The sequence below is a fragment of the Lipomyces oligophaga genome (genome assembly GCF_038497815.1).
Source record: "Lipomyces oligophaga strain CBS 7107 unplaced genomic scaffold V1516scaffold_3, whole genome shotgun sequence".
Lineage (NCBI taxonomy): Eukaryota > Fungi > Ascomycota > Lipomycetes > Lipomycetales > Lipomycetaceae > Lipomyces > [Lipomyces] oligophaga.
Genome location: NW_027117787.1, coordinates 1357005 through 1374188, shown reverse-complemented (window position 1 = coordinate 1374188; position 17184 = coordinate 1357005). Strand labels below are relative to the sequence as shown.

General features: G+C 46.8%; 6 protein-coding genes across 6 annotated transcripts; 4 read left to right on the top strand and 2 right to left on the bottom strand.

Annotated features, from left to right (window-relative positions):
- The first annotated feature begins 267 nt into the window (after nt 1-267).
- On the top strand, nt 268-1475 carry V1516DRAFT_287791 (uncharacterized protein). Its single transcript, XM_066918860.1, has 2 exons — nt 268-1262; nt 1324-1475. Exons 1-2 carry the CDS (start codon nt 369-371, stop codon nt 1423-1425), a joined length of 996 nt encoding a protein of 331 aa, XP_066778311.1. The 5' UTR covers nt 268-368; the 3' UTR covers nt 1426-1475.
- A 1031-nt stretch (nt 1476-2506) lies between these two features.
- V1516DRAFT_636463 (uncharacterized protein) lies at nt 2507-3608 on the bottom strand. The gene is made up of 2 exons (XM_066920030.1): nt 2819-3608; nt 2507-2768 (listed from the first exon to the last, which is right to left on the bottom strand). The coding sequence occupies exons 1-2, from the start codon at nt 3401-3403 to the stop codon at nt 2586-2588; spliced, it is 768 nt and encodes a 255-aa protein (XP_066778310.1). The 5' UTR covers nt 3404-3608; the 3' UTR covers nt 2507-2585.
- Nucleotides 3609-3745: 137 nt separating this feature from the next.
- Nucleotides 3746-6060, top strand: V1516DRAFT_636461 (origin recognition complex subunit 4 C-terminus-domain-containing protein; the record flags this gene model as incomplete). Its single annotated transcript, XM_066920029.1, has 4 exons — nt 3746-4012; nt 4057-4477; nt 4541-5643; nt 5723-6060. Coding segments are annotated over exons 1-4 (2055 nt in total), but the record flags the coding sequence as incomplete, so codon positions are not given.
- A 1293-nt stretch (nt 6061-7353) lies between these two features.
- V1516DRAFT_621729 (uncharacterized protein) lies at nt 7354-9273 on the top strand (the record flags this gene model as incomplete). The annotated part of the gene is made up of 3 exons (XM_066919541.1): nt 7354-7983; nt 8179-8507; nt 8673-9273. 3 exons carry the CDS (start codon nt 7354-7356, stop codon nt 9271-9273), a joined length of 1560 nt encoding a protein of 519 aa, XP_066778308.1.
- A 1483-nt stretch (nt 9274-10756) lies between these two features.
- V1516DRAFT_287907 (Glucanosyltransferase-domain-containing protein) lies at nt 10757-12915 on the top strand. The gene has a single exon (XM_066918861.1). The coding sequence runs from the start codon at nt 11128-11130 to the stop codon at nt 12616-12618; it is 1491 nt and encodes a 496-aa protein (XP_066778307.1). The 5' UTR covers nt 10757-11127; the 3' UTR covers nt 12619-12915.
- A 1158-nt stretch (nt 12916-14073) lies between these two features.
- V1516DRAFT_685098 (P-loop containing nucleoside triphosphate hydrolase protein) lies at nt 14074-17031 on the bottom strand (the record flags this gene model as incomplete). The annotated part of the gene is made up of 2 exons (XM_066923598.1): nt 14074-16960; nt 17009-17031. The coding sequence occupies 2 exons, from the start codon at nt 17029-17031 to the stop codon at nt 14074-14076; spliced, it is 2910 nt and encodes a 969-aa protein (XP_066778306.1).
- Nucleotides 17032-17184: the final 153 nt, after the last annotated feature.

The window sequence follows — 17184 nt, the reverse complement described above, 5'->3', positions numbered from 1 at the left end:
ATAGAAAGGTCGACTTCCTCAGTCGCGGAATCAACCTTAAAGTCCGTCTGCTCGTTATGCAAACTGTCATACAAATCCTCTATTTCGATTAGCCTAGTGCAGCTAATTCCGTTCTATCTATATCCGGCTTCTATTTATGTATCGGCTAAACTTGCTAGATAAAGGCAGTACACGTTTGATATTGCTTGGTAAAATTATTCGTTAGTCATCCAATTGGGAACTAGCACGTGATAAATAATTGTAGGGATGATATCATTCAATCAAAAATATTTATGGATTAACTTGATATTATAATGACATAAGTTCTTAGAGAAATGATATAAAAATGCTTGATGTCGAAAGAATACGGTGATATATATGGTTTTTAGATGGAGGCCCATCCGATTTCAAACAAGTCCGAATGCAGTACGCAAACTACAATTGCTGATGGAAGCTTTTCAGCTCGAAGTAATCAAACGCAAGGAGATCCTGCTGAATTGTTGGACAGCCAAGGGGAAGTGAATCTGACCGATATTACTGCTATGAATAAAATAGCAGAGGCTGTCATTAACTTTGTTGCTGCAAAAAGAGTTCTACTTTTTCACGTGCACGTCCAGGGATATCGACATCTATTTATTGATCAGCATTTCACTCTTCCAAGCTATGATTCGCGAAATGAAACCTATCGCATCCTGGACATACCTCCTAGTTGTAATGAAGTTTTAAGCTTTTTGGAGAATGATTCCGAAGTTGTACTTGACGATATTATCACATCTGATTGCACTTCAAGTAGATCTGTCAATCATGTATCTCATCATCACGACGCAACTTCTCTATTCCAATTGCTCTTAAATCAGCCGAAGGAAATATACTATCCCAGACAATATTTTAGCGAAGACAGCACATATCCGGTTATTGATCTAGATGAGCAGAGCTGTATGATAACTCCGATTCTGCATACTCAGCTCTGTGCGATATTTCACAAACGAGACTTTTTCAGCTCAATCATCGAAATCCACCGAAACAGGAACAAAAATCCGTTTCCCCCACAAAAATGGGAGCGAGGCTATTGGCGAGTCCAAGTCCATAATTGGACAAGTGCCGAGAAATTGCAGTTCTGGCTCTCCGCAGCGAAAGTAGTCTCTTCTGGACGAATCGGATGGGTTGGAATGACATTGGAAAATTCAAGTCCCGATAATATTCGATTTTATTGTTTCGGAGGTGCAGTGAGATATATTTGGGTGTTTTTGTATGTTATGAGTGACCGGAAGATACACGATATGGTATGGATTGATTCGAACAGTGAAATGGTTTTATCCATCTAATTGTTGCTTATTTTTGCAGTGTGCATTTACAGATTACAGCAATATCGACTGTAAACGTTCAATTATAACGTTACAGAATGTCTCAAACCTGGATATGACAAGTTATATTACCAAACAATGATCCGAATACAATCCTAACTCCGCTTGTCCGACTACACCAACCAATTGAGAAAAAACCAATACCAATACTAGTCGAATTCAGCTCTTCATTATCCAATACCTTAAGCATGATAACGTTGACGAGCTCGGCGATCATGAATCAGCGAGCGTTCACGATGGCGCGAATGCTGCTCCTTTCTCATAGGAAACATGATCTCCTCATCGTCGTCCACGTTATCATTCACTACTGAATTCACTTGAATCTGTGCCGAATTTTCAGACACACGAGCTGCACGAGAAATATGGGAGACACGTGGGGAGGAGTGACTCCATCTATATTTTCTATTAGAAGTCATACCTCTGCGAAGCGCCTCCGAATAACTAAGTGGGCGAACCGAGAGATTCTGATAGGTCTCCCCACCCGGCGTGGGTAACTTTGAAGAAATCAAAGAGACCTCAGGGCAAGATCCAAGAGGATTCACGCGCGCAAGAGTTATCACGGACGACTCTGAGAAGAAGACAGTGTTGTTGTTATCCGACGCGTCGATATCGCTCGCGGTGATCATAACAAACTCAGATTCCCAATCATTGATGTTCTCAGCCGTCGCTCTCGAAAGACTTTCACCGGCAGTAGTTGGTCCGATAGGCGTCGCTGGCTCCGCATTTTGAGTCAAGAAACGATAGAGAAATGCCATTTCGACTCTGACTTGGTTTAGAGACTGATAATGGATCGGTATCGACGCGTAGCTGACAGACAATGAGAGCCCCGCGTATATAACAATACAAGGCAGAATAGAGTACCTAGCGAATTTTCCACTTGATCCGACAGTCTGCTGGACCCGAACTAGTCTCGCTCTACCGCTTTCTCACAGTGTCCGCAAGCTTGCCTTTGAGCTGGCAAAGTGGACCGGCTGCCCGACCAAAGATGGCCGCCAATGACACACATAACCGGGCCGGGGAAGAACTCCCATCGAATTTCCTGTTCCGGTATGTATGCCGTATGTGTCTGCACAGATATGCCGTATCTATGGTGAGCAGCGCTGGGAGTAAACACCTTCGCGGCTCGTCTATATTGGGCGCACTTATTTACAGGCTATAGATAGTACAGGTGGAATAGACAGCAAATAGCATTAAATATAGATAGTATATTATATAGTTCGAATGAGTAAATATTCGATTAATCTATGCTTCAGTATCTGCCTCAGAGGGTTTCGATACGTCTTCTACATCTACATCAGCTTCAGCTTCTTCACTGGAACCGTAGTTTTTCTGCAGCCATTTCATGAAGTCGTCGACATCGGATACTAAAATTCCAGGAATCGACATATTCTGGACCCATCGGGGAAGATTACCGCGCATATCACTCTATTTTAAGTTAGTACGCAGCCAATCAACTCCAAAAGAGAATAGTATACCGTCTGGCCCATAACCCATTCAATTTTATTGTCTTCTGTTTTCCTAACGCGGTGAAAAAATGAATAGACGCCTCGCGTGACTGCATCAGAAGGTAGTGGGATATCTGCCGGCGTGGCAACGACGTAAAAGGTCTCATCGTCCGCATCCTCTGGAGTATGGGTCATTAGCCAAGTAGCAATTGCGCGGTCTGCGAATGGCGCAGGCAAAGAGTAGCTCAGATTATAGCCATCCCAGTCGCCCTTTGTAGTTGCAAAGTTAACTTCCTTGACGACGTCGTAGTAATTAACCATATGATTAAAATGATCTTCATAAAGTGTTTTTTTGAACCAGTCGTATAATTCCTCATTCTCGGATAGATCGTGGACTGACGTTCGAAGATACCAAAGCTCTCCGTCGATATATTTCCAGTACACTGTCGACGAATAGGCGTCGTTGCTAGCTTTCGACACCTTCCACTCTTTCGGAACTGTGGAAATAATATCTTGAACTAGATTTATCGCTGAATCAGTCGTCGGTGGGTCGACAAGTGGCTCAAGGCCAAACTTTTTGATTTCGAAAGCGATTGGTTCTTCGGTCTCTGACATAGCTATTCAATTTAAATATCTGGCTTCTACCCAAAGTGTAATCTAATCTAGATAAGCGATAACAAGCTTGATCCCACAAATCTGGTCTAACACAATCAATGCAATCAATTTAGTTGACCCACAAAAATTCCTGCTTTAATTGTCGATTACTTGATTGAACCGAGATTGGGCAATTGTCAATTAACAACTAGACCGTACGCTCTGCAGTTGCCTTGATATTTGTCCAAGCAAACTTGCTCTTGATAGGCTTGAGTACTAGTCCCGCACACGTGATTGTAGCATTCAGGGGCCAACTCAAGTTCGCGAATACCATTATTCTGTGAGTAGATTCTAGATTAGTGTAATACCACAATACTACAGCGACCAATACAATAATATAAAGCTTTTATTCTCATGACAGACATATAACGGGACGAATGAATTGGCTGAGTCAAAAGTTTTCAAATAATATATCTAAAAATAGTTCCAAATCTACCGGATCAACGCTGGATCAAGATGGACAAGGACAGGAGCGAGGAGACGAAGATCAAGACCAAAGTGAAGTTCCAGCAGAAGAGAAGGATGAAAAAGAAAACGACGATGATGACGACGAATTGTCGATGATGAAAGGTAAATATGAAAATGGATTCAGCAATGTTTTTTAACTTGAATAGGAAGCGGATCAGGAATTGCAAGGAATGAGTTTAATCAGCGACTAGAAATGTTGAGTGGGCTAAAAGTAGCTGAGCCAGCAATTCAATCTGCAGCTGGGCCAGAAGCAGAGCCAGAAGACGATGACATTGAAATAAAAAGACATGATGCAATTGATGAAAATGGCGACGACTACCATATATCGGACTCGCAAGATGATCCAAACCTTGGTTCCAAATCTACCACGCTGAAACGGAAGGCAAGCGAGATCGATTCCTTCAACCAAGAACAGGAACATTCTATCAGGCCCACGATTTCATTTAGCAATGAAGACCTGACTGCTGATCTCGCACCGTCCGAGCTGGCGCTTATCAAACGGCAAGTTCTTGCGCAGTTGAACGGTCGGTCGATGCACTCGATCGAGGGCAACGAAGAGGCATACGGGTAAGCTACGCGAAGCTGCGAGAGACTACAAGAAGTATGGGACAATCGCTAACGGCCCCTCAGAAAGCTCTTTCATCTACTGGAATACACAATTCTTGCGCCTACACAGGCCATGCCTGCCTCGAGCGCTCGAAATGCGATACACGGTGGAAATTCCGCGCTGCTACTAGGTCCACGAGGAAGTGGCAAGACGCTCTTGATTTCGTCGGTGATAGATGTGCTACGCCGAAAATATCGTGGCCAGTTCATCACTGTTCGGCTGTCAGGATTAGCACAGACAGACGACAAGCTTGCGCTGCACGAAATTGCGAGACAACTGGAACGAGGAAGGAAGGAGATCGAGGATGACGGCGACGAGTCTGGCGCTGTATCTGGCGGTGCCGCTGGTGTATCTGGCGGTGGACAACGATCATATCACCGCAAGAGCGCTAACCAGACGCTCAACAGATTGGTGACAATGCTATCGGGACGGTCTGGATTAGACGAATCTGTCGAGCAGGCCGGCACTGACGGGGGCGAGGATTCTGAGGGGGTTGAAGATGACGAGAACAGTGTTGTCTCTATTATTATCATTCTCGAGGAGTTTGAACGGTTTGCAACGATGCAAAACCGGCAGACGCTACTCTACAATCTTCTAGACGCAGCACAGTCGCCGCGGTATTCAGCCACGTCGAAGAGCAGTACGAAGGCGCCCAGTATGTGTGTGGTTGGGGTCAGCAACCGGATGACAGCTGTGGAGATGCTCGAGAAGCGGGTTCGGAGCAGGTTCAGCCACCGCGTGTTGGTTCTACGACGGCCGCATGACGAGAGGTCATTTTGGAAAGTCGTCTCGCGGGCGTTGAAAGTAGAGGACCGTCGACGGGACGAGATCACGGCCAGTGGTGTATCGCCGTCTGCGGTGGCTCGATGGAATTCGCAGATGGACAGACTGATCAGCGATGATCGCATCTCACCGATGATTGAACGCACATTTGATCTCAGCGGAGATCCACGGCTTGCCCACGTCGACTTGATATTGCGGATTCGGCAGTTGCGCTCGTCGCCAGCTGTGGTGGAAGGAGAGTCTGAAGCAGAGCCTAAACAAAAGCCTGAACCACAGCCTGAACCTGAACCTGAGGATTCAAGACTCGTGAAAGCTGGCGGTGGCGCTAGTGAGAGAGTCGAAGGTAAGCAATTTCGAAACCTGCACTGCAGAGACGACGATGACGATGACGACGACGTCAACTAACGTGAATCCAATGACAGGACTATCAGAGATGGGCCAGATGCTGCTTGTCAGCGCAGCCCGTGCGGAGGAAAAGTACGCTACAGTCAATTTTGCTGTGGCCTACGATGAATACGTCGAGCTTTCGAGCCAAGCGAGAACCGACGGAGCAGCAGCTGGAGCGGCCGTGATGCCGTTTCGAGTCTGGTCACGCGAGCAGGCGGCTGAGATCTGGGAAGGTCTTGAACGGGCAGATCTGGTTGTGGACCCGAATGCAGCAACAGGCGGTGGTCCCTTGGGTGCGAGCTGGCTGGGGAGCAGTGGCATTGGGGGGTCTGGGGCAGGAGGTGGTGGCACCGGTGGAGGAACTGCGGGCGGGGCAGATGGTGACGGGGAATCTGGGGGGGGAGGATTAGGAGGGTCGCGGACAGTCGAAATAGGCTTGAACAGTCTTGCTAATCTGGTGACTAGTTCGATCGTGAGGCAGTGGTGCCGTTCACTATAATTCTGTCATGTTGCCCCAAATCGTGTGTGGATCTGCCGGGAATGGGGCCGGCGTACAGAAACCGCGCGACGCAGGACGCGCGCGCACGGTTGGCGTCTAATCGCGGATTTAATTTAGGGTCGATGAAGGTACAATTTGACGCATAATCTGATGCGTAAATTGACGCGGCCGTAATTGGGGCATTCAAAATTAAACAATTTAGTTTCGTCCTCGTTTCGTCCTCGTGGCAGTCCATGAGGAGTGGCTGAAGAGCGGAATACGTGAGAATGCCTCGATCCGTGAATACAAGCGAGAACTCAAGCATTAGGCTGTACCGTTGATAACTGGCTTTCGATATTATCGTGGTATACTATATGCTATATTGCTATTGCAGTAGAAGCATATCATTATCACTGCTGCATTGCGGTTAGTGAGATTTCTATTATTATCGATTGTCAGGCACAAAGTGACTATGTGATAGTAATAGTGCACACAGCGATACAGGCAGGGTCATGCAACATAATCGTAATATCCAGGACTGCTCGTGGTGAGGCATGCACTGATTAGCGGCCGGCGCATTGATGGCGATCCCAGATATCATATCATGGTCTAGGTGCGTACACACCAACAACTGTTCCAGCCCTTAATGGGATGACAACAACGCACGAAAAAGAGGATACTTTCGTTTTGCGGTCGCAAATATATTTATCGCGACTCGGGAGATATCGCGCTCTGTTTTTTCCCATGCCGATTTTCCAGCGCAAAATGCAGTCGGACTACGATCTTGACCTCCAGCGCGAGTTTGGAGTTGAGCTTCCAAGAGATGGCAAACTCGACCATCGAGAAACCTGCCACGGGTTTGCCTTCGACCGTCCTCCGAGTTCGCGCCCGCAGAGTTCACGGTTTGGTCTTTCCGTCGACGCCAGTCAGTCTTCTGCCTCTACGGACTCAGATTCCTCGCCTGACCTTTCGTCGTCTACTTGCTCGTCATCAACCTCAACCTCCTCATCATCGCCTCCGTCGCCGGCTGTTACCTCTGCCAGAGCAATTCCTCCTCTGCCGGCTCTTGTGCCGTCCTCGTCGATAGCCCCTTTGGTCCAGTTTCTACGGGATACTGAGCCCCCGTCATGTCCAGGCGGTCAACCAGGCTCAGCAAATTGGTCGACAGCGTCGAAGCTGCAGCCGCCAATGGCTGAGAATTGTCCTCGTACGCTTGTTAGAGCGGAACGTGTGTTCAACTATACGGTCCACAATAAGTGCCGGCGACCATTCTACGAAGATCTCGTTTCTATTTTCGGTGCCTTGATTACATCGATTCCACTTGAAGGTCATTCTGTCGGACTGTTTTCGCCAATGTTTCACTTTTCGTTCACAGCGAAGGAAGCAGTTTCAAGTCTGGCGAGTCTAAAAGTTCAACAGATAGTACGCTCAGTGGATAAGTCTGGAAAGGCTGTTTCGTCGACTACAATCACAACGTATGAAGTCGGTGCGAAGGGCAGCGAAGACTTGATGAGAAATTTTCTTGAAGCTAGATTGATTAAATGTCTCACGACCAGCGACTCCATGGCGTACAAGTTCAAGAAGAAGATGCTATTTCAGCTCACCGCGAAAGGTCTCACCGTTGTGGAATTGTTTTGCCAGCGAAGCGGCGTGTCGCTTTCACCGAAACTCATTCAGCTGGGTACTAAAAGTGGTCACAAAAACCCGCGATTGATCTTGCTAGAGCGCGATCAGACGACTGATCTTATTTCAGTGTCTGAAAGTTTGATTGAGATATTGTTTCGAAGGTTCATGGGTCCGCGGCCGAACACAGAGAGCGTCGGCGATTGGTCGGACTCGATAATGTCTGTATCCTCATCGTCTTCTTCATCATCGTCGTCGCTGCCATTGTCGACTTCGCTAATGGTATCGCCGGTAGATATTCCGTTCGACGGTACGAGTCTGACGCGGTCTACAACCGTAGTTTTTTCTTGCAACCCGTTGACGACTAATCCGCTGGCGGGTAGTAGTCAGAGTACGTTTGCGTACGGTTCAAGCAACGGAATGGCATGTGTCCGCGAGCAAGATGAAATCAAAGGAGTTAAAGTTCACGAGAGTCGGCGGATTTTGCTCCGGGAATACAAGAATTGCTTTTCAGGTGCGGATGCGCTTGTGTGGATGATGGAGAACACAAGTGCCGTGAATCAGGGGGAAGCGGAGGAGCTTTTGCATGCGATTCTGCGCCAACAATTGATTGCTCCTATTGATCGGCAGCGGAAATGCTTTGTAGTCGACAAAAACACCTATTATCAGATGACAGAGATAGGATGGCACCAGTCGCAATGGGCTACGAACCAGGTGGAGTCCCAGTTTTCAAAGGAGCATCATTACCAGCACCAGCATCAGCACCAGCAGAAGCTGAAACGTCAAAAACACCAACTGCAACAGCAAACACAAAATGCTTCTGTTCGCAACACATCAGATGCGGGAGCTGCAACTGGCACAGCAGGAGGAGGTCGTCTGCGGAGTTTGTCGCCATCAGTCAGTACCAAGAGCGAGGGCCGAGAGCGGAGTCCGGTACGACGGGAGACGACACCAGTGAATGATCAGCGACAGGCTATGGACCGGATACTAACGAATCCGGCGCTGAAAATGCTATTCCGAGAGCACTTGGCCAAGAATTACTGCGAGGAGAACTTGAATTTTTACCAGGAGAGCGGAAAGGTGATTAGCCAGTTTGAGGAGCTGGAGCGGACAGGGTTTCAGTCGCGAGCGAAGGTGAATGCATGCATTTCGGAGGCGTGGATAGTGTATAATGGATATCTTGCCGAAGGGGCAGTGTCGGAGGTGAATATAGACCATGGGCTTCGCCAACGAGTTCGAGACGGCATGACGGGGACGGCGGGCACGGGTGAGACGGGTGAAGACGAAGGCGACATGAAGTTGAAGTCGAGCGGGGATTCGATTCCGGGCGCAGATGAGACAGGGATGGCGAAGTCATTGGAAAGCAGGGTCCGGAACCTGCGACATATTATGGAGCTGTTGAGCGATGTCAGAATGCAAGTCTATCGGCTGATGGCGTCGGACTCTGTGCCCAAATTTTTAAGGAGTGAAGATTATCAATATTGAGATCTGTATATTACATATTTATTTGTTTATTTCATTTATAGTGAACAGCACTGTACAGATTAGAGAAGTCAGGCAATGCATGTGGAAAGTAGTTGCAGCAGTGTCTGGATAAAGGGCATTGGGACGGGGCGATAGTTAGAGTGTGTGTATTAGCATGTGTTGTACGGAAGAGAAGATTTAGGGATGATAATAACTAGAGACTGCGGAGACGGTCCCTGCGTTAGGTGGGATGGGCGACAGACAGCTGACCAACTATGTGGAGAACAAGAGCAGACATGTGCAGTTGAGATTCAATATTTGCGGAAGGAGATTCGAAGAAGCTCTACAGAATAGCAATAGAATTAGATTATACGTGTATATGAGCATTTGATTAAGCTGAACTTTGTTGTTCGAAGGGGTTTTGCTGCTTGGCCGTTCTTGATCGCTGCTAACTAAGAACAGCAGCTCGTCAGCCCGTCAGCCGATGATCTAAGGAGCAGACAGCATTTTGGCGTGTGGGAGACGATCATCGGCATGTAACTAGAGTTCTGTAGCTAGAGTTCTGTGGACTATGGCTCAACTGAGCCATAGGGCCATAGGGGTTTTCTGATCACGGTCGAGAATAGCATTTGCATGTTCGGCTCGTCTGGCTTATCTAGCTTGCACGGCGCTGTGGAGCTGTTCACGACAAAAACCTATCCTTTTGCTGTCACTGTTTTACGTAGCTACGATCCCGGACAGAGACTGAGGTCTGAATTCAGACGACAAGCGTTTCATCAATGGCCTTCACACGAACGGCAGAAACAAAGCAGGAGACAATGCCGAGAGTTGCAGGAATTCACACGCGTTTGATTGCTACGCGAATATGCAGCCAGCCAGCAGTAACAGTACAAAGAGCACAGTATTAGTCGAGACTACTACATAATGCAAAGGAACAGAACAAGTAGATACCGTAGGACAGACAAATTGACCAAACGCACGATCGACACAGAACGCAGCACGAAGACCACGACAGACAAAAATTGAGGTTCGTTGACAACCTGTTTTACAGAATGAACCGAATGAACGAGTGTGCAGATATGTTCCGTAACCACAAAAAAACACTGAACACACTACAAAAAGGGGTACTTCCATCAGGGTATTCTGCAGTCTTACACAAACACCGGACTTTGCAACACAAACGACAATATTGGCCAAAGTCAGAAAATAAATTCCCAAGCAATCGACGCGCACGCGATAAATCCTGCCGAGAAAATCAGTTACGTTCACAGGGCAGTGCAATTACATAATCATCCTAGCAGTTAATCACATAATCAAATAATCAGTAGTACAAGGAGAACCGGAATGGACCAAGTGACGCCGAGAACTGGTTTCTGGGCGCGTTTGTTTACATTTGGGCAGACTTATGCGCGACTCTTCGTAGCAACGGCCCTTCTAGCGCCGAAGTTCCGCGTGAGTCCCACATTCATACACAGCAATCGCAAATCGCTAATCGCAACAATCGTAACAGTCGCTATAAACCCAACAGACGCTTAGAAGAGCGAAGTCCGGAAACCGTAAACCGTAAACTATAAACCGTAAATTATAGAACATAGTAATCACCGTAATTCTATTTCAGGGAGAAAGCAAATGGGGGCGCATTGGGCACAGACTCAATGGAACGGCACGCTGTGCGGTCGGCTGGGCATATTTTTTGTTGATGTTTTCGCGTTTCGCGGGCGCTTTTAAAATCTCCTTTTCTCGCACTCCTCCTTCTACCCTGTCGTGCACTTCTCTTCTTCTCTTCTTTCCGTATCCACAGCACCGCATTGGCATTCCGTCCGGTTTCCATTGTTTCGCAGAGAATTATTCGCAGCTCTCAGCAGTAGCAGCACTATGAAACTTCTCGCTCTCGCAGCTCTCGCGTTCGCTTCGTCCGTCGTCGCCGACCTCGCCGCCATCGAGGTCAAAGGAAACGCTTTCTTCGACTCGGACACTGGCGACCGCTTCTACATTCGCGGCATTGACTACCAGCCGCCAGATGCAAATGGCGACACGTCCGACCCGCTCATGGACTCCGCAGTCTGTGGCCGCGACATTCCCTACATTAAAGACCTCGGCATGAATACCATCCGTGTCTACCACGTCGACAACTCCGCCGACCACTCCGAGTGCATGCAGCTCCTCCAGGACAACGGCATCTACCTCATTCTCGATGTCGCAACTTCCGAAGATGCCATCTCCAGAGACTACCCCAAGTACTCCTACAACGCCGTTCTCGCCCAGCACAACTTCGCTACCATCGACGCTTTTGCAAACTACTCCAACCTGCTCGCCTTCACCGCTGCCAACGAGGTCATCAACGACGTTAACTCCACAAACACGGCCACCGTTCTCAAGGCTGTCATCCGCGACATGCGTGCTTACATTTCTGCCCGTGACTATCGTCATATTCCTGTCGGTTATGCTGCTGCTGATGTCGCCGAGAACATTTACCAGCAGGCTTTTTTCCTCAACTGCGGCGACGAGTCCGACCGTGCAGAGTTCTTCGCCATGAACGACTACTCCTGGTGCGGCGCTTCTTCTTTCCGTGTCTCGGGCTACAATGTCAAGGTCAAGAACTTCTCCAACTACTCCATCCCTCTCTTCTTGTCCGAGTACGGCTGCAATCTCGTTCGCCCTCGTGAGTTCACTGAGGTCCGTGAGATTTACTCTACCGACATGTCCGCAGTCTACTCTGGCGGTCTTGTCTACGAGTATGTCCAGGAGGCTAACGACTACGGTCTCGTAAACGTCACCGCTGGCTCAGACAACGTTACCTTGCTCTCAGAGTACACCATTCTCCAGAATATGCTGGCTTCAGTCTCTAATCCTTCGGGTGACGGTGGCTATTCAGAGGACAACCCGGCCTCCAACTGTCCTGCGTATGTTTCCGGTCTCTGGGAGGCAGACGACAACCTCCCAAGCTTACCCGAGGAGGCCTCTGCTTATATGACTGACGGTGCCGGCGAGGCTCTTGGAACTGACGGACCCACTAACCAATGGGTTCCTTCAGACGGTGTAGATGTCTACCCTAGTGGAGTCACCGTAAGCGGTGCCAGCTCCACAAGTTCTACCCGATCTACTGCTACCTCTGGTACTCGTTCCAGCTCTATCTCCTCTGCGTCTGCGACTGCGTCCGGCTCTGCCGCCACCTCGGGCTCCCTGTCGTCTAGCTCCTCTTCGTCTAGCTCCTCTTCGTCCAGCTCTTCTTCCTCTTCTTCCACCGCATCAGCGTCTTCTGCCGCGGCTTCCTTGCTTTTCCCTCCTTCCTTTGGCTTCGATATGTCTTTCCTTCCCATCGTCGCTGTGACTTTGTGCTTCGCGCTTGGCCTCGTTGCGTTTTAATCCATAGACTAGTTTTCGTATTGTACTGTGTCGCGTTACATTTTGCACATTCTTTTTGATATCCGACTTGTAAATTGTTTGGTAGTCGTGTTGTATAGTTAGCCTACAGATTATATTCATTCCTATCTTATGTGTTTTTCAAGCGTGCTTCCTTGTGTTTCTGATAAGTATAGATCAGATCCATCCTGTGCTGTTGTCGCTTAGAAATTCTGATTTAGTATAGAATATCACATGAACCCAATAATGCAAAGAATTCATCTTTTTAATTACATTGATTATCAACGTAGCTATGTGGTGTACAGATTATGTGTATCTGATCATGGATTCGCACGCAGAACTGATCGTACGAGGACATAAGATACTACGGGTTATGTCTACTCACATAACTATTGTCATATTTTAGTTTTGATGTTTTAGATCTCAACAAAATCTATTTTTTTGTATTAAATAAGTCCATTTTGATACGACACTACTTAAATTTTGATTCTTTCAAATTGTAAATTATCAGAATTTCACTTCTATTCATTACCTGTTTCTTGCATTCGATCAAAATCTCATATAGAGATTTGTCTGTCAGGCATCTGAAGAGGTTCCAGGCAGACAATGTCTTCCGTACTCTTATCAATTATGTCCGTCACCTTGAGACAGTTTCCTGTGATTACTTTAACCGGCATTCCGTCACGCCTGATTTACCAAGTAGACTATGTTTGGTAGCCTAGATCCTTCGAGCTGAAGAAGTACATCCAAGTAAGAAATCAGTTTGTATTACATCCATAAATTCCGCGACCATATAACAATGCAACAATGATTTCAGATATCAGATTGGGTTTTCATTCAAAGTTATTAAAATCTTGTCCGAGTCGCTGCACCTATGTCTTCTTCCCTTCCATTTCGCAGTGCTTGTAAATTATTCGAATTAGGTTTTTAATATTTGTACCAGCTGCCTTATCCAGGTGGCTCAATCCGTATCGGTCCATTCTCTTGACTCTCAGATCTCTCTGTACTTTGGCCTGACATTTAATAGATGATCATTAAGTTCTAAAGGGCGGCTCATATTTGAATTTCCGACAAGCCATCAACAATGACACGGCAGAATTTTAATGCGAGACCGACGTCTCCAATGGAGTTTACGTTGATTTTCAGCGATAACCGAACACTATCCTTGTTCGTAATCATGCAATCGAACAACAGAAACAAACTTGTAATCCAAATCAAATTTTGATAACGGCAAAAAGTGTTGTTCAGATTTCTAATCCCGCCTCTCCAAACCAGATTGAGACGTAATTTTGAATCATCAAAGCCGAGACTCGCCAGCGAAATTTATTCAATTATAACAATTTTTTAATTTTAATCTATCCTACAACGTGAGTTTCGCAACTTAGATCTGTCTAATAAATTCGATGTGGAAACCTGCAACTCAGAAAATATATCCCAAAGGCGAAAATACACCACCGACTATGTATAAAAAGTCGGCTCATCACTTAAACCCTTTCGCCTTCTTGTTTTCAACACAAAGTCGCGGGCGAGTTCTTGACCGTTCGCGCTGGCAAGCGTTGGAACGACAACCTCTTGGTCCAACGGGTCACCCGGAACGACCTGCCATTTCTCGAAAACAAGCGAGACAAGAGCCTGGCCCTGAGTAGCGACACGCACGTCGCTCTCGAAACCAAATGAATCGATTACTGGAATAGAGCCTGTGATTTGCTGCAGCGGTGTGCCAGGTATTGGCTCGTCCTTCAAAATAAACCCTCGTCTGCGCTCGAGAATCTTGGATAATACTGTTATGCAGTCGCCCGGACCAGTAATATAGAAGGAGTACAACGGCTCAAGTAAGCGCGGCGAGGCCGTCATCATCGCAGAATAACACACCCTTCGGGCAGTCGGAATAATCTGGCCTCCTCCACGATAGATAGGTTCGCTGGCCAAGGACACATCCATTAATCGGAACTTTGCGTTGCGGACCGGCTCTTCACACAATGGACCCTCGCGAACAGCCCATTGAAACCCCTGCTTGATCGACTCTCGAATGCTGTTCAAAAGCTTCTTGTCGACCTGATTTGGAAGAGTATCGTCCATCAACACGTTTGAACCTTGGTCTTCAGGACCAAAAGCCCACACAGACCGGCTCGCTAAAACATCCCAATCGTACTTTGTCTGGAAAAAATTCACAACTTTCTTTATCGGCCAGTCCATTTTCACCTGGCCGGACTCAATGTCTGCGGCTAGGCCTTCATCCAAAGGCTCAGCAATCATAGATATCGTATTTTTCTTGTTAGGCGTATCCGCAACTGGCTTGATTGACGACTGGTCGATCACCGTCTCGCAGAATCGTGTGACCGGGTCGGACACTTTGATCTCGATCTCAGAGTAGAGCCGCCGCAAGTCATACAAAACGCTATCCATATACAACTCTCCAGTGCCATGCAGCACATGCTCCCCGGATTCCTCGACTTTCGTCTGCAAGAGGGGATAACTTTTACTGACCTTTCTCAATCCATCAAGCATTTTAGGAAGCTCAGACGGATTCATCGGCTCAACAGCTACTTTAAACACAGACTCAGTCATATGCTGGATCGGCTTGAAAATATACACTTCTTCGGCTGTCTTGCGGTCAACTATTGTGGCTGTTTTGACTATCGACATGTCTAGACCCGATATCAACGCCCAGTTGCCTGCCGGAATTCCACCAACAGGCATTTTATATCTCGTCTCAAAAAGCCACATCTGTTCGACCGTACCGAAAACCATGTCTTCTTCGTCATCTAGCGAATATCCTTCTCCTAAAACACGCACTTGGTGACCAACTGTTATTGTGCCGCTGAACACTCTTCCAAAACCATAGAATTCTGTCGCATCAGAATTGTTAAATAGCTTTACGATTTGAACAATCGTCGGTCCCTGGGCGTCACAAGCAAGTAAATGCTTGCTAGCTTCAGTATCCAAAGGTCCTGTATAACACCTCTCGATCTTATTCTGCGCATTCTCGATCGGCGACGGAATCATACTGGCAACAGCGTCGACAAACCCAGTGCAAGTTCCAAAGAAATGCTGACAAACTATTTTAAGTAGAAGCTTCGGATCTAGCTTATATTGAGCTGGCTTTAAATGGATTCCCAGACCGGTCAACATCGGTTTTAACGTGTCCTCATCTTCGCCAAGTGTATATCCAATCAATTTATACAATGGCTCAAGAATGAAATATACAAACGCTCTTTTCGAATCCAATCCCCGACGAGTGAACTTTCGTGTTTCCTGATTGAAGTAGATGTCTCCCCACAGTCTGGCTGCCAGCTCCACGGGATCAACACCGCCGCCGTAAACCCCGGAATACATATGTGCAAACGAATTTAATGTAAAACACCAACCAAGACTGGTAGACGCAAAGCAAACGTTACCCTTTTCTGGTGAGAGACGAATGTTTGATCCAGGTGCAATCTCAACAATTGCTTTATTGACTGCCTCGACACAATATCGTAGTTTATAGTATGCATCTGCGGGGGGGAGCTTTAATTCTAGTATAAGTCTGTCAATCTTGTTGATGACCAGGACAATCGGTAGTCCCTCTGAAATTGCATGCTGAAGTACTTGACGAGTGTTGACCATGACTCCTTCGACAACGTCAACAACTAATACAACACCATCGCAAACACGCATGGCACACGCAACCTCGTCCACGAAATCAACATGGCCTGGAGTATCTATAATGTTAAATAATAAAGATTTTCCCTTTGTAGTAGGCAATAACAAGGTCATCGGCGCGCACTTCACGCTTAGACCGCGAGACCGCTCGAGAATATGTGTATCTGTGTATCTAATCTCCTCGCCCAGTCGTTTTCCCTTAAAATCCTGCACATCGTGAGTTTCCTGAACTAGCATGTCAAGCAAGGCCGTTTTCCCGTGATGTAAATGACCGATTATGGCGATATTACGAATCTGATCTGGAAAATTCATCATGTCGACTAAATACTCTCTTGAAAATGAGACTGGAGGCAAATCACTCGTCTCAACAGTGAACTTCTTGACCTTAATCGGCGCAATTATTGGCTCAGATAATGGCTGAGTGTCTTCTTCTTGGACGAGCGTTTCTACATCTGGACCGTATACCTCCTCTGCGGAAGGATAATATTGTTTATCTTCATGAAGAATAACTGCAGTTGATTCCGCGGTGTCAATCTCCATCAAATTTTGACCTCCATGATCTTCAAGGCTGTCGTGATCTTGATCTTCGGTTCCTTGGTTGACATATGATTCACCATTCAAATAATCATCATCGTTGTACTCTTCTTCTTGGTTTTGCGACTCGGCATCTGAATCGTCGGCATCTCCAATAAAATTCCCGAACCTGCTTGTCAGAAGTGTCCAAAATTATTAGAATCAACTAGCCACTTACTCGTCGTATAAATTATCATCCATCTTTATGTTCTATTTACCTTTTCGAATAATAAATTGTATGATGTCTGCGCTCTTGATTAGATCTACATTCTGCTGTTGCGTGAGGTGTTTGTGTAAAAATATTTTCCCGGTCTCTTGTTCTTAGGTTAACTCTATAATTTTATCCAATTATTT

Coding starts and splice junctions, on each gene's coding strand:
- V1516DRAFT_287791 (XM_066918860.1), top strand. CDS start 369: ATGGAGGCCCATCCGATTTCAAACAAGTCCGAATGCAGTACGCAAACT. Junction 1,263..1,323: donor ACCGGAAGATACACGATATG/GTATGGATTGAT, acceptor TTATTTTTGCAG/TGTGCATTTACAGATTACAG.
- V1516DRAFT_636463 (XM_066920030.1), bottom strand. CDS start 3,403: ATGTCAGAGACCGAAGAACCAATCGCTTTCGAAATCAAAAAGTTTGGC. Junction 2,769..2,818: donor AATGGGTTATGGGCCAGACG/GTATACTATTCT, acceptor AACTTAAAATAG/AGTGATATGCGCGGTAATCT.
- V1516DRAFT_287907 (XM_066918861.1), top strand. CDS start 11,128: ATGAAACTTCTCGCTCTCGCAGCTCTCGCGTTCGCTTCGTCCGTCGTC.